Genomic DNA, 16,796 nt, shown 5'->3' on the forward strand with positions numbered 1-16,796 from the left:
CTGCTACAGACAGCCAGTATGAGCTGAGACAGGACAGCTCAACTGTGCCAGGAGATAGACAATGTTTTATAAAAGTAGGAACTGCAGCACAAAAGTAAGTGAGACAACTAAGTTATCATGATTGAATACTTTAAACTATTTTCAATGGCAGTATAAATGGAGGATTCTTACTTTTATTATTTTCTGTGATAATTATAATGAATAAAGCAAGAAAAAATTTCTAAGCTGTCTTGGGAATCAAAGAATAAAATATCAAAAGCTTTTGGGATACACTACTGTCTGAACTGTCAGATGACAGGCACCTGAATTTAGGGCAAAGACTTTTCATCCAGAGATCCCTGAAATAGGTGATTCACCCAGATCATAGAAACGAAAGCCAGTTAGAACATTCAGGTTGTGATGGGATGTTTTAACTACTATTTGCCCTGTTGTAGTTCTAGAAATTGGAGGTGGTAGGGGTGGTGGGGGGCAGGGTTCACAGGGACTTGTGGGGATTGAACCCAGGGCTTCTCACATACTAAGCACGTGATTCACCACTGAGCTACATACCCAACCTGGTTCTAGACATTTAAAAACAAAAAAATCAACAAGAACAACTGTAATGAAGGAACCAAACAACAACTAAGAAAACATTTCCACTTTAGAGAGAGCTTAAAGCACTTTTTATAAATCAAGTTTGTTTTCAACTGTTTTTCAATATAATGATCATTTTCTAAAGGTTACAAAGGAAGTTTGAGAAGTTGTGCACCATGGTTAGATCACAAAGCCATCAGAGTGAAAACTCTAATCAGCTTTGCTGCTTCCTTCAGTCTAGGGTCATATCTGTAGCTTCCACAAGGGGCAGGGATTTACATCCTTGCCACTCGCCCATTCGTAAACAATGCCTCAAGGAGGCATTATACAAAAGATCATGTTCCTTTGGGGCTGTTCACTGTGACTGTGGCTGAAGGATTCTTTCCAGTTACCCATCCAGATGGAATTTGTGGCAGCTTAGTAGCCTGAATGCTGAAATGAGAAAGTATAAAATATTAAATTTCTATGTGTCCATGTGATTTCCGCTTTGATCTTCGTTTTTGATTATGCAATTAATAACATCTGCGACTATCTGAGCCTGGTGCTCCAGGGGTAGATACTTTCCCATTATTTTAGTCCTAAATTCCTCATCCAATTTAAAAAGAATCCACAGTGTGAGACTTAGCCTTGAAAACTCAGCATTCATCCTGCCAACAAAGTAGTACATTGAATAACTGTTTTTATTTTATGATGTTTCAGGAATTTGACCAAGATGAAGACTGCAGTCATTCCTTTTTGGTTAGTGAAGAAGGAGATCTCAGGGGTGAAGGAAAAGACTGGTCACCCAGGACAGAAGGTATCCAACTTCTGTCCTTAATATGTTTACAAAGATAATATTGATTATTTGGGTTTCTCCCCCAATTTCAGAAGTATTCAGTGTAACTTTGAAAATACAGAAAAGCACAAGGTGAAATAAAAACCACTCATGATTCTGTCCTTTGGTCCATATCTGAATTAGTGAGTATTGGCAAGTTACCCCTATCTAAATGGGCAAATCTCTTCTGGCTCCCTACCCCACTTTGGTGCCAGGAATTTTAAACCCAGCAGAACTTAACTACCAGGCCACAACCCCAACCCTTTTTATTTTTCATTTTGAGACAGGATCTCACTAAGTTGCTTAGTGCCTCACTAATTTGCTGAGGCTGACTTTGAACTTGTGAGATCCTCCTGCTTTAGCCTCCCAAGCAGCTGGGATTATAGGCCTGGCTTCCTGTCTCTTTAGTCCACTCAACTCCAGTTCAGTTCTCTGTCCCTTTCCTTTTTGTCTAATGACATAATTTCCCCCATTTCTTAACAGCTCCAGGAATCTGCCCTCTTCTAGAGCCCACCATTTCTCCATCAGCCATGGTCCCTGAGCTATTGTTCCTTTTGAGGGGAAGGTGGGAGAGTGAGCCTGTGAGGCTTTATTTTTTCATAATAACACCTACTTCAAATATAATACCCTGCAATATCCCTATGTGCCCTTTGTAGACCACAGGTATTTGTAGATTCTTGCTCCAGAAGAGTTACCAACTATTCATCTATAACCTTCACAAATTAAATGATTATTTGAACTGCTCCAATTTCTCCCTGGCAATTTTCTGGTTTCTTAGTCTAACACTCCAGGGAAGCTGCTCTCTCAGATACCTGTTTTTCTCATCCCTTTGCATCTCCCTGAAGGCTGCAGCTCTTTCCTTGCTCCATCTCCTTCAATCCCTTGTACCTGCTGCCCTCTGCTGGTCTGCTTCCTGCCTCCCTCAAATTCATTGGGACTCTCCTCTTAGGCTGAGGGCAGAGAAAAATTTAGCAATAGTTAATATATGAACACCATTAAGCCTGGAAGAGCTTATTAAAATAAACAATTCTTGGTCCCCTTCCAAACAGTCCTTGTGGTCTGCCTTTGATGTCCATTGACTTCAAAACCAAGTCCTCAGAAGCCTAATGGTGTCCCAGGGGCACCTTCCAAGAGGTGAAATCGTCCATTTATTCTGCTTAACTTGGAGAGGACTTGCCATTTGCGGTGAAAGCTATTCTTTTCAAATTGATCTATAATACTTCCGGTTTCACATTGGAATCATAACACTTTGGCAGCATCTCCAGTGAGCTTGTGCAGTTTTAAGCTTTAATAAGTTGGGTTATAAATTTCCAAGAAATGATGATCTTTCTTATGAAAACTGAAAGGAAAGTGAGGAACCAGGAGACAGGTGTGCAAGAAATGAAAGACAGAGACCAAGCAGAGATACTCACGAGAGTTTATTTGTCAAAGCTGACCAATAAAGTCCATCTCTTCATAGACAGAGAGAGGAAAACAGGCTTGGGGTTCAGGACTTTTATGGGGGAGGCTCAGGAATCAGAGCTGGGCGGGTCCTAATGTGGCGGTAAAGGGTTGGGTTGATATGAGGGAATGGTGAACCTTTCTCAGAAATGCCCTTGGGTGGGAAAGCAAAATTTTTCTTAAAATGGAGACTGTCACTTAAGACAGCCATCCAGATGCTAAGCAAGGACCTTACAAAAATTCTCCTTGGAGTTGGTAGATTTTGGTTGAATTAGTACCTCTTTTCTGTCCCAAAGTCAGAATGAAGAGATTCTTTGAGTATTGTTGCGCATTTTTATCTTAAATGTCATGTATGTCTCTTTAAATATCAATTTAATCTCTTTAAATACCAATTACATGTCAGTTCTAGCATGCCCAATTATTAATGTTCAAAATGCTCCCATACTTTATGAACATCTTATACATACACCATGTGACTGTTTATACATATTTAGTCATTTAATTCACATCTCTCCATCATATTATCCAACAAAAGGGAACATCATTAATTAAAATATATATAAACTCCTAAAGTTTGGATCACTTCATAGTCCTCAACATTCTGCATGAAAAGCTTTAGTAATTCTTGCAGCATGCATTTGCTTTATTACGGGTTAGAGAGGATAACATGTAAAATACAATTTACAGGCAAAAATCCACCTTTTCCTTTATAGAAGAATCTACTTGCCTTTCTCAATCATATATTTTTTCCAGAAGATAGCATGCACAGACTAGAAATTGAGCTGTAAACTTACTGTCTTCACGAGAAAATAAGAAACTGTTTCCTAAAATTACTGACCTTAAGTTGAAATCTTTTTTAGCCAGGCGCATGTCTGTAATTCCAGTGGCTCAGGAAGCTGAGGCAGGAGGATCAAGAGTTCAAAGCCAGCCTCAGCAAAAATGAGGTGCTAAGCAACTCAGTGAGACCCTGTCTCTAAATAAAATACAGAAAAGGGTTGGGTATGTGGCTCAGTGCTTAATGCCTCTGAGTTCAATCCCTGGTAACCATAAACAAACAAAAAACCTTTTTAAAATACGATATAAATATGTCAGGATTCTTAGTTTCAGGAACAGAATTAACCCTTAGTTGGATTAAAAAGTGGGGCTGGGGTTGTGGCTCAGTGGTAGAGTGCTTGCCTAGCATGTGTGAGGCACTGGGTTCTAATCTCAGCACCACATATAAATAAATGAATGAAATAAAAGTTCATCAACAACTAAAACATTTTTTTAAATATAAAAAAGGAAGAACTTTTTAAAGACGTGAGAAAGTTCATAAATCATTGAAAAATCAGAGAGAAATGTCTCAGTCCTCTCTGGCTGCCATAACAAAGTACCACAGTCTAGGTGGCTTAAACAGCATTTATATTCTCATAGTTCTGGAAACTGGGAAATCCGAGATTGGGGTTCTGGCAGGGATCAGCTTCTGGTAAGGGGCTCTCTTTTTGGTCTACAGAAAGCTGCTTTTCTCTCATGTGGTCTTTCCTCTGTCCACACAGAGTGAGAAAGCAGGAGTAGGAAGGAATGAGCTTTCTGGGATCTTTTCTTATATAGACATTAATTCTATTGGATTAGGGCCCCATCCTTATGACCTCATGCAATCTTAGTTTCTTCACCAGAGGCTCCATATCCAAATACAGCCACACTGTGGATAAGGGATCAAGCGTATGAATTTTGGGAGGACATAAACAGTCCATAACAGGAAAACTCTGGATTGGACTATCAGGAAGAATTTCCATAACTATATTTCAAGCCTGGTGGCTACTGACCCTCAAGTCATACTGCCTCTGCCATGGCCCCAAAGATTCTCCTACTACTAACCAAAGACTCTTCTCCCTCTACTGACGCCCACTTAGCACAGAGGATTTCCTGTACATTGTCATTTTCATGCAATCCATGTGCCCTAGTCTCTCAAGTAAGCTTTCTGAACTTACAGGAATGTGGAAGATAGAATTTTAAAATAATCTATGTTGAGATTCACAAATTGGGAAATTATCAAAACATGGAAAGAATGTGGAAGCATGTCGAACCTTAATACTCATAACCCAGATGGATATGTGCATCAATTTAAACAGAAAAAAGGAACATACATGAAAGTAAGACCTCTCTGGAGACAATAATTTTTCTGCATTGGAATAGGTTAGGCTGAGTTAGATTGCAAGTTTCTATTTTAATAAAAATGGCTTTAACAAAAAGTTAATGATCATTTTCTGAAATTTAATGAACATCATTTTCCCTTTTTCTATGAAGCAAATGTGTTTCTGCCTTTGTTGAAATGTGGCCTTTTAATTTCTCTCTATGGTAACATTTTCTGGCAAGGTTAATTTACACTTCCTTATGTGAAAAATGCGCTTGGCCATGATAAAACACTCAAGTGCTTTATTTTAACCTATGACAAAACATCATCTTTCCTGACCTACTGGATAGGTTCAGAGGCCTTATTCATGGCTCCTTGGCCATTCATGATATTCAAGAAACAGATCCAAAGGAATATTTATATGTTTCTAAAAGACTTCAGAGTCAGTACATTTTTCCTCCCATTTTGGACCAATAATTAGGACCACAGCCATTCTCTTAACAATTTCCAAAAAGTCAGATATTTCCTATACTTGCTTATTGTATCTTTGTTCCTTGGTTTTAATAGGAAATCAGTCAATTGGACTTTTTGAGTACCTTGAATTTGCTTGAAAATGTTCTGGATTTATAAATACATTTTAAAATATGGCTCACATGAACACACTCAGTTTTCTAGCTTCCACAGTAAAGCGCTGAATGTACCTAACCTTTGTCTCAGAACATCCTTTACATTGACAGTTTAGATATTTGGAATGTATCCTGTGTGTTTTTCTCACTCTAACATGTCAGCTAGGTTTTCACACACGAGGATGACTGCAAAACTGTTATGAAAAACATCTATCTTCCTTTCAAGTTGAAGAGTGACCTTCAGCATGCCACACAACTCATGGTTATCATTTTCATTGTCTCTAAAATGAAGGGCTTGAATCAGATAACTTCTAAATTCCTTCCAGCTCTACAATTCCAAGTCCTTTATTAGTGTGGTAATAGGTTCTTTGAAAAGTTAAAAAAATATATACCCTTCATTTTTAGGGAGGCATTTCTTGCTATTGTATAATGTTAGAAAGCACACAGTCAAGTTGTTTTGTCTGATTAAACATGAAGGAAACTAAAGCCAGATGCATTTTGATGATACCACAAAATATGTTGGATGACAAAGACAGTAAATACCATTATCATCTGCCTAATTGTAAGTAAAACTTTGTCCTTTGGAAAATTTTATTTTCTTTTTGCATTAGTCTCGTTAAAAGGCACAGGTATGAAACTGAACAATAAATATGCTGTCATTCGGGGTGTGGTGGTCCACACCTATAATCCTGGCACCTTGAGAGACTGAGGCAGGAGAATGGCAAGTTCGATGCCAGCCACAGCAATTTAGAGAGACCTTGTCTCAAAAAAAAAAAAAAAAAAGAAAAGAACTGGGGATGAAGCTCAGTGGTAAAGCTCCCTTGGATTCTATTCTATCCTCAGTACAAAAAAAAAAAAAATGTCACTATAGTGGTTCATATGCATTAGATAAAATATCAAAAGTCCTTTAAAAACAATAAAAATATACTAAATGAGATGATGATAGCTATGAGCGACTTTCCAGGAAGTGGCAGAGGAGGCATGTTGACCCAGATCTTTCTGATTCACTCTCTTCCCTTATTCTCCTTGTGATACTTCATCCCTAGCATCCTCAGTCAGCCGAGCTTATAAAACAGTTGCTTGTCAGGCACGCGCAGATGGAGTAAACAAACACGTGCAAAGGACTGACAAGCCCCTCCTCACACTGGTACCACAGCACTGGCTATCCCCCTGCATTCTTTGCTTTCTTCTTATCTCCACTAGGGCCATAGCCCCATGTTGTTTATTTCTTTATCTTCATCCCAGAGCCTTGGGCTTGGCATATATTTAACAAGTCTGTCAGATGGGAAAAAGTGAATGATTGAACAAACCTTAAAGTACTGGTAAAATTTTAGAGTGATCCACACTATTTTTTCCCCCACACTAGTTTTTTACATAAATTTGCTAAACATGATATTGCAATGAGCATTGATTCTACAAGTTGAAACTTTCCACTTAAGGGTTACACTGGGAATCATTTGTGGAATCAAATGGGAGATGAACAAAATTATAAACACAAGCAAGTTGCTTTGAGGCTATATAAATTCTCTCAGTTAATTCTCCCAGCAGTCCTGGGAGGTAGGTGTCATTGGTTACACTTTACTGGAAAAAAACAAAAAACAAAAAACTGTGTTTTCTCCACCCAGGAGACAGTGCTGCTCATCATAAAATGGTATTTTACATCTGGAAATTTTTATTATACAGATTTTTTTTTTGCTTTTTTCAGTACTGAAGATTTAACCTGGAGTGCTTTACTACTGCACTACATTTCCAGTCCTTTTTAGTTTTTGAGACAGTTCTCCCTAAATTGCCCAGGATGGTCTGGCATTTTTGATCCTCCTATCTCAGCCTCCTGAGTCCCTGGAATTACAGGCATGTGCCACTGACTCTGGCTCAGATTTTTTGCTCTGTAAGTAAGCATTAGTTTAGGACTTAGCATATGCTGGACAAGAAAGATACAAAAATGGCTAAACCTCAGACGCTGGTTAAAGTCTGTTCTTCCAATTACCACTGAAATTCAGTACTTTCTTTGATCATACATTTCTATAGGTGTGGAGATTATTGTGACTTTTCCAAGTGATGTCAATCATCCCCAAGAAATGAGCCAAGAAGATTCGAAAGAATGCAGGTAAGAAATATCCTTTGAGGTGTTTGATTTGAATTTAAGTAGGAAGTGATGATATTTATGTGGCAACCTACATTTTCAGTAATTCAATCCAAAACAATGCTCTAAAGCAAAGGTCACAATAACTATTATGTGGCAGAGGTCAAATAATAAATATTTCAGGCTTTGTGGGCAATTATTTCTGTGGCAATGATTCAACTTTGCAACTGTTAATTGAAGGCTGCTATAGACAATATATTAAAAATGAGTGTATCTGTGATCCAATTAAAGCTACAAGAACAGGCTGAAGGTCAGACCAGGCCCCAGGGCAACAGTTTGTTGAACCCACTTCAGAAAAATGCTATCCAAAATGTGAGTCTTAAATGTACGACCAGTTCATGATAAGATCTGTACAGAACTTGAGGGTAATTATTTTAAAAGTTGTTTAGAAATTTGACAATAAAATCTTAGATTCATTGATCAGATAATTTTAAGAAATTGGGAATGATTTTCTGCAAGTTTTTTATTTTTCTTTCATTTTTGTAGTAATTTATTTTTACTATATTTTACAAAGTCACATTCCACAATGGATTGGAAAATTTAAAAATTGGTCCTTTACCAAAGATAGTTTGAGAAGCATTGATCTGGTTAATGCTTTTGGAGATAGAAGGCACAGTTCTTGCACCTGCTCTCTGGCTCTGATTTCTCTGCTTCAGGAAATAAAGACTAGGAAAAACTGAAGTGGACTGGAACTGAGTCCGTTCAAGTTTTTGTTCTAGGTACAAAGGGCAGAGGAAGTGGGGAGTGGGTCATAGTGTGGAGAGACCTTGTCCTCTCAGGATACAGCCATTCTACTCAGCCACTACATTTGGAAATAGTTCTCCAAACTTTCCAGTAAGATCAGACTGGCCTGAGAATGGGAGATCAGGGAGACATAGTGAACATATCAGTTGTCCATTGCTGTGACAAATATTGGAGATAATCAACTGAAAAGGAGGAAGATATATCTTGGCTCACAGTTTTAGAGTTTTCAGTCCATAGTCACTTTGGCTCTGTTGTTTTGGGGCCTGTAGTGAGGTAGTCCATCATGGCAGGGAATGCATGGAGAAAGAGCTACTCACCTCATGCTGGCTAGGAGGCAAAAATAAACATGTCCCCTCCCAGTGGCCTAACTTCTTCCCACTAAGCCCAGCCTCCAAAAGATTCTACCGTCTCCCAGTAGAACCATAGGCTAGTGACTAAGCCTTTAACACATGAGCCCTTGGGAGATACTCCAGAGCTAAACTGTAGCAGTGAATGGATTCTAAATCAAACTGTGTCTCCTCTTTTAGTCAGATAACCTCAGTGCATCAAGAATGGGCACAAGCAAATTCTGTTTCTCTCCCAAATGAAATTGAGATGGTGGACCTCAGGACAAAGATGCTGACCATGGAGCCTTTACTTCCAAAGAAAGAAGAAAGTTCCAAGGATCTCTGTGATGTGAACTTGGACTTTTTGTTGCCCAGACATTGCTTAGAACCAGACATCTCTAAAACTGTAACCAGAGAAGAGGCTCCTCATTTTCTGAAGGGGCAGCAAAGAAAATTAGAAGGTAAGTTAAGCATTTAATTCCACATGATTGTTTTGTTATTTTGACCAATAAATATTTATTTATTATATCCAGGAATTATTATAAATGCTGAAGGTATAGCAGTGAACAAGACACAGTAACCCTGTCCTTGTGCAATTCACATTCCTATGGGTGGTGGGTAGGAGTAGGGTAGACAATAAACTAGTAAACAAGTAAAATATATAGAACATTAGATGATGGCAAATGCTATGGAGAAAAAGAAGTGGGCAAGGGGAATGTAGTCTGGGTAGCTTCTAAACTGACAAATTTATTATTCTCAGTTCTAGAGACTGGGAAGTTCAAGATCAAGATGTCATAAAATTTGGTGTCTGGTGGGGTCTCATTTCCTGATTCATAGATGGTACCTTCTTGCTGAGCCCGCTCATTATGGAAGGAGCAAACAAGCTCACTTGGTCTATTTCATAAAGGCTAAAACCCACTCCCGAGGGCTTCCCCTTCATGACCTAATCAGTCCCCAAGGCCCACCTCTTAATGCTGTCACTTTGGGAGTTAAGAATTTGAGGGTAACACAGACATTTAGACTATAGTAAGAAGTTTGAAATTTTTAAATAGGGTGAATGAGGGATCACATCATTGAGAATGTAACTTGAACAGATAGTTGAAGAAGAAGAGGAAATGGGCTATGTTTATGTTTCAGGGGAAAATATTCCAGGGAACAAGTAGAACATTGTAGCTGGTACAGAGTGAGAGGGGGTGAGTATGAGGAAAGGAGATTTGAACTGTAATGAAGTGGGTGCAGATTATATAGGGTCACCTAGTACATGAGAAGAATTATAAGTGACCTGGGGAGATAGCTGAGAGTGATCTAAAATGCAAGTTTAAACAGCCTTTTAAAAGATGCTTTAAAAATAGGTACAGCATGACCAATTATATCTTGTAGTTCTATCTTTGCTAAATTATGCACAGTCTGGTTATGAATCCCCAGTTTAGATTACATATTAGTACTTATTTTTCTCTCTTCTGTATCTTCTATCCTGGATTTCAAATTTTCCATTTCCTATTTTCTCCATTTTGGGTAATTCTATTTTTACAAGTCTTCCAATTCACTAATCATCTTCAGCATTACCTAATCTGCTGTTAAATCCATCCATTGATTTTTTTCTCCAACATTTTATAATATTTTCCAAATATACAACAAGTCGAATTTTTTTACACTGAATACTTGTATATTCACCACCTAGATTCCACATTTAACATTTTATTTTGCTTTATCATATATCTGATCCATCTTAATTTTGTTGCATTTAAAAGTAAATTGCAGATATCAGTATACTTTTCCCCAAAATGTCAGGATGATTGTTATTAATTAGAGTTCCATATATGTTTGAAGATTTTTTTTTTTCATTTGGAAGTGTACATTGATGTACTTTCATTGAGTATTTACAAGCTCATATTGTCTGTGAAACCCAAAGTCTTAGCAAGATATAGAGCATTAACATGAATTCCAAAATGTTCTCTCATGCTCCTTCCCATTCTATACTAAGCCATTACCCCAAGACAACTATATTGTTTTTTTTCCACCACAGATAAGTTTTGCCTGTTCTAAAATTTCCACATAAATGGAATTGCATAGCACATATTCTTTTATGTGATCCTTTTTTCATTTAGCTTGACATTTTTGAGATTCTTCTAGATTGTTATATATACTACTATGAATTTGCCAGGGGATAGGGTAGCTATATGTTTAAGAAATGGCCAATCTGGGTGCGGTGGCGCATGCCTTCTGAGGCAGGAGGATGTGAGTTCAAAGCCAGCCTCAGAAAAAGAAGGTGCGAAGCAACTCAGGGATACCCTGTCTCTAAATGAAGACAAAATAGGGCTGGGTGTGGCTCAGTGGGTGAGTGCCCCTGAGTTCAATCCCAATTACCCGCTGCCCCACGCACACACAAAGAAATGGCCAGTATGTTTCTGAAGTAGTTGTACCATTTTATATCCTTGTGAACAATCAGTTGCTTCACATTCCCACAAACATTTTTGTTGCCTGTCTTTTTTTTTAAAAAAAATTATTTTTTAGTTTTAGGTGGACACAATATCTTTATTTATTTATTTATTTTTACGTGGTGCTGAGGATGGAACACAGTGCCTCACGCATGCCAGGTGAGCGTGCTACCATTTGAGGCACATCCTGTTGCCCTGTTGCCAGTCTTTTTAACTTTAGCCTCTCTGGTAGATGTAGAGTGGCATCTCATTGTGGTAGTCATGATATAAGATGGTAATCCTTTTTTTTTCTTTTCTGGTACCGAGGATTGAAGCCAGGGTCCCTTAACCTCTGAGCCACATCCCCAGCCCTTTTTATATTTTTTAATTTAAGAGAGGGTCTAGCTAAGTTGCTTAGGGCCTCACTAAATTGTTGAGGCTAGCTTTGAACTCATGAGCCTCCTCCCTCAGTCTCCCAAGCCACTGGGATTACAAATATGTGTGTTACCACCCCCAGCAGACCCATTCATTTTTTAATTTAATTTTTAGTTTAACAATTATATTTCAATTTTTAAAGTTCCATTTGTTTCTTCTTCAAATATGCTTTGTTCGTTTTTGAGAATGTTTCATTTTGATTTCTTCTTTTTTATCTTAATTTTTTTTCATCTTTAGTATCTTTAAACATTTAAGACATTGTAACTGTATTGTATTTGGTGATCCCCAAATCTGAAATCCTTGAAGGATCCAAATCTGTTATTTCCAGTTTCCATTGATTTGAACTACTGTTGGCTCTTTTCTTTTCTTTTTTTCTTTCTTTTGAATACTTGAAAGTCTTTATTGTGAGCTCATATCTTATTGGCATTTTTCCTATGGAAATCTTAAGCGTCTACACTGAGGATGTTTTCCATGAAGAGGATTTGAGTTTGTATCTGCTAGTTGCCAGGTTCCTTACTGACTTGAATCCTCTTTAGCCTCATTCCTGGATCCCCAAGTTAGTGTAAGAGTCTAAGAACAACCTCCAATTACATGGAGCCCCAAATTTCGTTACAAATATAGAAGCTTTCATGCCAACCTTTCCTCACAATGTGGAAAGGTTGTTGTTGGTGTTTGCTTACCACTGCTGTCCTAAACCCTTTAGCTAAACCACCAGGAACATACTTACCATCCAAAAAGTTGCATTAATTGGCTTGTTGAAATTAGGGAGATTGCACTCCAGAGGAACTGTGAGTCATCTTTCCAAGTGAAGGAAAAAAAAATATGAATTTTGGGAAAAGGAAACAGTTTAAGTAAACTTTAAATGAGAGTTGCTTTAACTTTAAAAAATTATTGTGGTAAAATGTACATAACGTAAAATTTACCATTTAGACATTTTCAAGTGTATGGTTCAGTGGTATTAAGTACATTCACATTGTTGTGCAAACACCACCATGATTTACCCCCAGAATACCTTCATCTTGTAAACCTGCAACTCTGTGCCCACTAAAAATTAGTTCCTTTCCACCACACTCCTCAAAACCCTTGGTAATCACCACTCTGTTTACTGTCTCAATATAAATTTGACCATTTTAGGTTCTTCATATAGGTTGAATTATATAATTTGTACTCTTTGGGGTCTAGCATTTTTCATTTAACACATGTTGAAGCAGTGATTTGAAACGCTGTGTTTAAAGGTATGAACATCAAGTCTGGACCACAAAGTAGATTCAGAATCTTTTTCTTTGAAATCTACAAAGTTAGCTCCCCATTTGAGCAGCCACTCTTTAGCCTCATACCTTGCCACTTTTCCTCAGCATATGATAAACATTGGCACTACAAAATACCTTCCATTCCCTGAACAAATACTGTTTTTTTTTAAGAGAGAGAGAGAGAGAGAGAGAGAGAGAGAGAGAGAGAGAGAGAGAGAGGGAGGGAGAGAGAATTTTTTAATATATATATTTTTTTTAGTTTTCGGCGGACACAACATCTTTGTTGGTATGTGGTGCTGAGAATCGAACCCGGGCAGCACACAGGCCAGGCGAGCGCGCTACCGCTTGAGCCACATCCCCAGCCCCAAATACTGTTCTTTCTGTTGGAATACTATGCCATCTTTTAGGTCTCACCTTAGATATCACTTCCTCTGGAAAAACTTCTGAGCCCCCCCATGAACGGAAGAGTAGCCAATTCCTTTGAACTCCCATAGGGTCCTGATCTTACCAGCAACGTAGCACCCATCATGCTGAATTATCATTATTTGTTTATGTGCCTGTCTTCCTCAAATTATAAAGGCAAGAATCATTGTACCTCCAAGCACCTCACATCATACCTAGCACATAACTGTGTGTTTTCAAAATGCATGTTGTACAATAATCATTTATTGTGTACCTATGAATGCAAGGCACAAATATCCTCTAATATTATTAAAATCCTATATTTTAGGAATAAGGAAACTGAGACTGAAAGACACAAGTGTGTGTCCAGGACTCCTTGTTAGTGAGCTACAGAGGCTGGGTTCAGACTTGGGCTGCCTATCTCTGAAGCCAGTGTGCTTTAGCACCGTGCCAACTTTGAACAGAATTCAGCTTCTACTTTAGTAGTGATGGGAAAAAGAAGAAGCATATTTAGTCTCAGAATGAAGATGAATTCAAAGAAAAGGAGGGTTAGGTGGTGTAGGCACGAACTGGAGGGGGAAAAGAAAACCTTGAATTTTCACCATTACCCATCTCTACTCCCTTCTTTGCCAAATGCAAAGACAAGTGTTCCTTTATCCCATTTGTGTAATCCATATCAATCAGGACTCTTGACTGCAAGCAAATGAAATCAACATGGTTAGTTTAAGAAGAAAAGGAGTTTGTTGAAAGTCTTTTAAGCCTGTCAAGAATTACAAAATATTTGGAGAACCAAGCTCATAAAATGTGCAGAAACTAAGGGAAGTGAGGCAATTGAAGCCACAGCTAAGGCCACACCACAGGAACTGCTGCCCCCTGCTGGACACTGGACACTGCCACCACTGCCAATGGACATGACCACTAGACAGAATAAATTCACTTGCTGTTGGTTAAAAACCAAATGCTGAGTGGCCAAACTTGGGGTAGGGAGAGCAAGGGTTTAGTGTAATTTTTAGACAGAGGATAGGACCTGCCTCCACCAGGTTCCTCCAGAAGATTGCCCAACCTAGGAAAATACCTTACTCCTTGTTCTAAAGACATTTACTTACATTTCAGAGTAAAAGTCTTGGTCAGGAGGAAAAGATAGGCCAATGTGCCAACCACTCTGTAATACTGCTGGAGTTGCATTTCAGGGTTCCTTCCTGTGATGCACCCCCAATACATAAACATCTGGTAAACATATGCCTCTGATCACTTCACCCTGTGAGGAATTTGGATGCGGGGAACTGGTATTTTGATGTTCTGTGAGTAATAAATGGTCTTATCTCTGATCCAGAGATATTGCATTTCAGTCAGAATATAGATACAAAATATAGTAGTTATCTCTTATCTATGGGGGAATCCATTCCAAGTCTCCCAGTAGATGCCTGAAACTGTTGATTAGTACGTATACTGTTTCTTCGTATACATACATACCTATGATAAAGTTTAATTTATAAAAGAGGCACAGTAAGAGAGTAACAATGACTAATAGTAATATAGAACAATAATAACAATATAGTGTAATAAAAATTATGTGAATATGGTCTCTCTCTCCATATCCGATTGCACTGTGTTCACACTTCTTCCTGTGATGGTGTGACATGATACAATGCTTATATGATGAGATGAAATGAGGTGATATGATGTAGGTGTTGTTACAGGACATTAGGCTACTACATTAGGGTTACTTGAACACAAGAACTGTGACAGTGTACCTGATGACTGAGATGGCTGGAAAGTGACTAATGGGTGGGAAGTGTATACTGCATGGATGATGTCCTGAGCAGGACAGAGTATGACCCTGTGAGATCTCATTACATTACTCAGAATGGCATACAATTTAATGCTTATGAATTTTTTATTTCCAGAATTTTCCATTTAATGTTCTCAGACCTCTGTTGACCAGAGAGAACTGAAACTGGGGAAAGTGAAACTGAGGACAAGGGTGAACTACTGTATAAAATAACCCCTCCTGGTGGCAGTTGTTTAAAGTTCTGTATAGTCATTCCATACCCACTTCCATGTGGATTACTCAGGGAAAAGCTCTTAATTTCTAACACTTTTCTCAGACTTTAGGGTCTAAATTACTCCACCTCCAAACTCTGGCTTATGACAGTGCATACTCTATTACTAAGAATATCCAATTATATTTTTCCTTCTTGCAGAAGTTTCTACCTCTGATATGAAATACAGTAGCCGAAGAATCGAGGTAAGATTAGTTTTAACATTTTTGACTTAATTAAAAAGTAAAGAACTTTGGTTGTTAGGGACAAACTATCAAACAATTCAGAATCAAAAAGTCAGCAATTATAGCTTGGAAAAATAAGAACTCATATAAATTATAGATTGGCAAATCATTCCTGAGAAAATCATCTCCTTCCTTATACATTGCTTTTCCAAGCTGTTTCCTGTCCTCAACATAATGAGGCAAGAATATTTTTTTTCAGAAATATGTAACTTATTTTTATGAAAACATAAAATATGAAACATAGTACAAAGTTAAAACGATACAAAGGATATACTGTAGAGTGAAAGATCTCTTATGTGACAAGAATATTTCTTTTTTAAAATATTTTTTAGCTGTTGATGGACCTTTATTTTATTTATTTGTATGTGGTGCTGAGAATCGAACCCAGTGCCTCACACATGCACTCTACCGCTGAGCCACAACCCCAGCCCCAAGAATATTTCTTATACACATTTTCATTTGAAGTAATTTAACTTATGTAGGAACTAGGTAATTCTTTTTTTCAGTGGTGAAAAGATGTTCTAATTTATAAGTAAAGCTTTTGAAAAGATATTTCAATTCTCAAGCTCCCTCACCCTTCTGTATCCAATGAGCTTTTCAGAAAATACTTATATATCAATATTGCTTAGTGTCTTAAAAAGGATCTTGTTTGCCTATAAATTGAGTGGCAGTTACTAGGAAGATATTTAAGCACTGGGAAAATCTGCCTGTATTTCCTAAGTTAATTTTGAGAAACGAAAAAAAAAAAAAAAAAAAAAAAAAACCCAGACAATAAAACTGGGACCACGGGGGCCGGGGTTGTGGCTCAGAGGTAGAGTGCTCGCCTAGCATGCACGAGGCATTGGGTTCGATCCTCAGCACCTTGTAAATGTAAAATAAAGATATTGTGTCCACCTAAAACTTAAGAATAAATATTAAAAAAAAAAAAAAAACTGGACCACACTGCATCTCACCTCCTCCTAATGCCAAAGTCTCTAATCATGTTCCTTTCCCTTCCTTCCTACACATAGGTGGTAATAGAATGAAAATTAAATTCATACTCTCAGGTTCCACACATGATCCATGCCTATAAATATCCTTATACAATTAGATGTAGAATCTGTATACATGGGAGAAGATCACAGCAAGAAGCACTGAATAGTCTATAGCTTCATGAGTACAGACAAGTGTTACACTGACCTCTAGAGGTTGGTAATAATAAAAACTAGCTTAGTCTGAAAATGGCA

General features: G+C 37.9%; 1 protein-coding gene across 6 annotated transcripts in view; it reads left to right on the plus strand.

Moving 5' to 3' along the window:
* Map3k19 (mitogen-activated protein kinase kinase kinase 19) overlaps positions 1-16,796 on the plus strand; it is a 54,261-nt gene that overhangs the window by 27,055 nt on the left and 10,410 nt on the right. For 5 of the 6 annotated variants that reach the window (XR_006856020.2, XM_046463783.2, XM_058585391.1 and 2 more), the window contains 4 exons: positions 1,273-1,369; positions 7,595-7,673; positions 8,981-9,240; positions 15,488-15,531. Coding sequence is in view for 5 of the 6 variants with exons in the window: in XM_046463783.2 (XP_046319739.1) it covers positions 1,273-1,369; positions 7,595-7,673; positions 8,981-9,240; positions 15,488-15,531 (480 nt within the window). In the remaining variant the exon portion in view is untranslated. Of the gene's footprint in view, positions 1-1,272; positions 1,370-5,971; positions 6,129-7,594; positions 7,674-8,980; positions 9,241-15,487; positions 15,532-16,796 lie in introns of those variants that run through there. The other variant, XM_046463785.2, reaches the window with a different exon arrangement.

Source organism: Marmota monax, unplaced genomic scaffold, assembly GCF_021218885.2.
Source record: "Marmota monax isolate L192 unplaced genomic scaffold, Marmota_monax_Labrador192_F-V1.1 WCK01_AAM20220418_F8-fsc00034, whole genome shotgun sequence".
Classification (NCBI taxonomy): Eukaryota; Metazoa; Chordata; class Mammalia; order Rodentia; family Sciuridae; genus Marmota; species Marmota monax.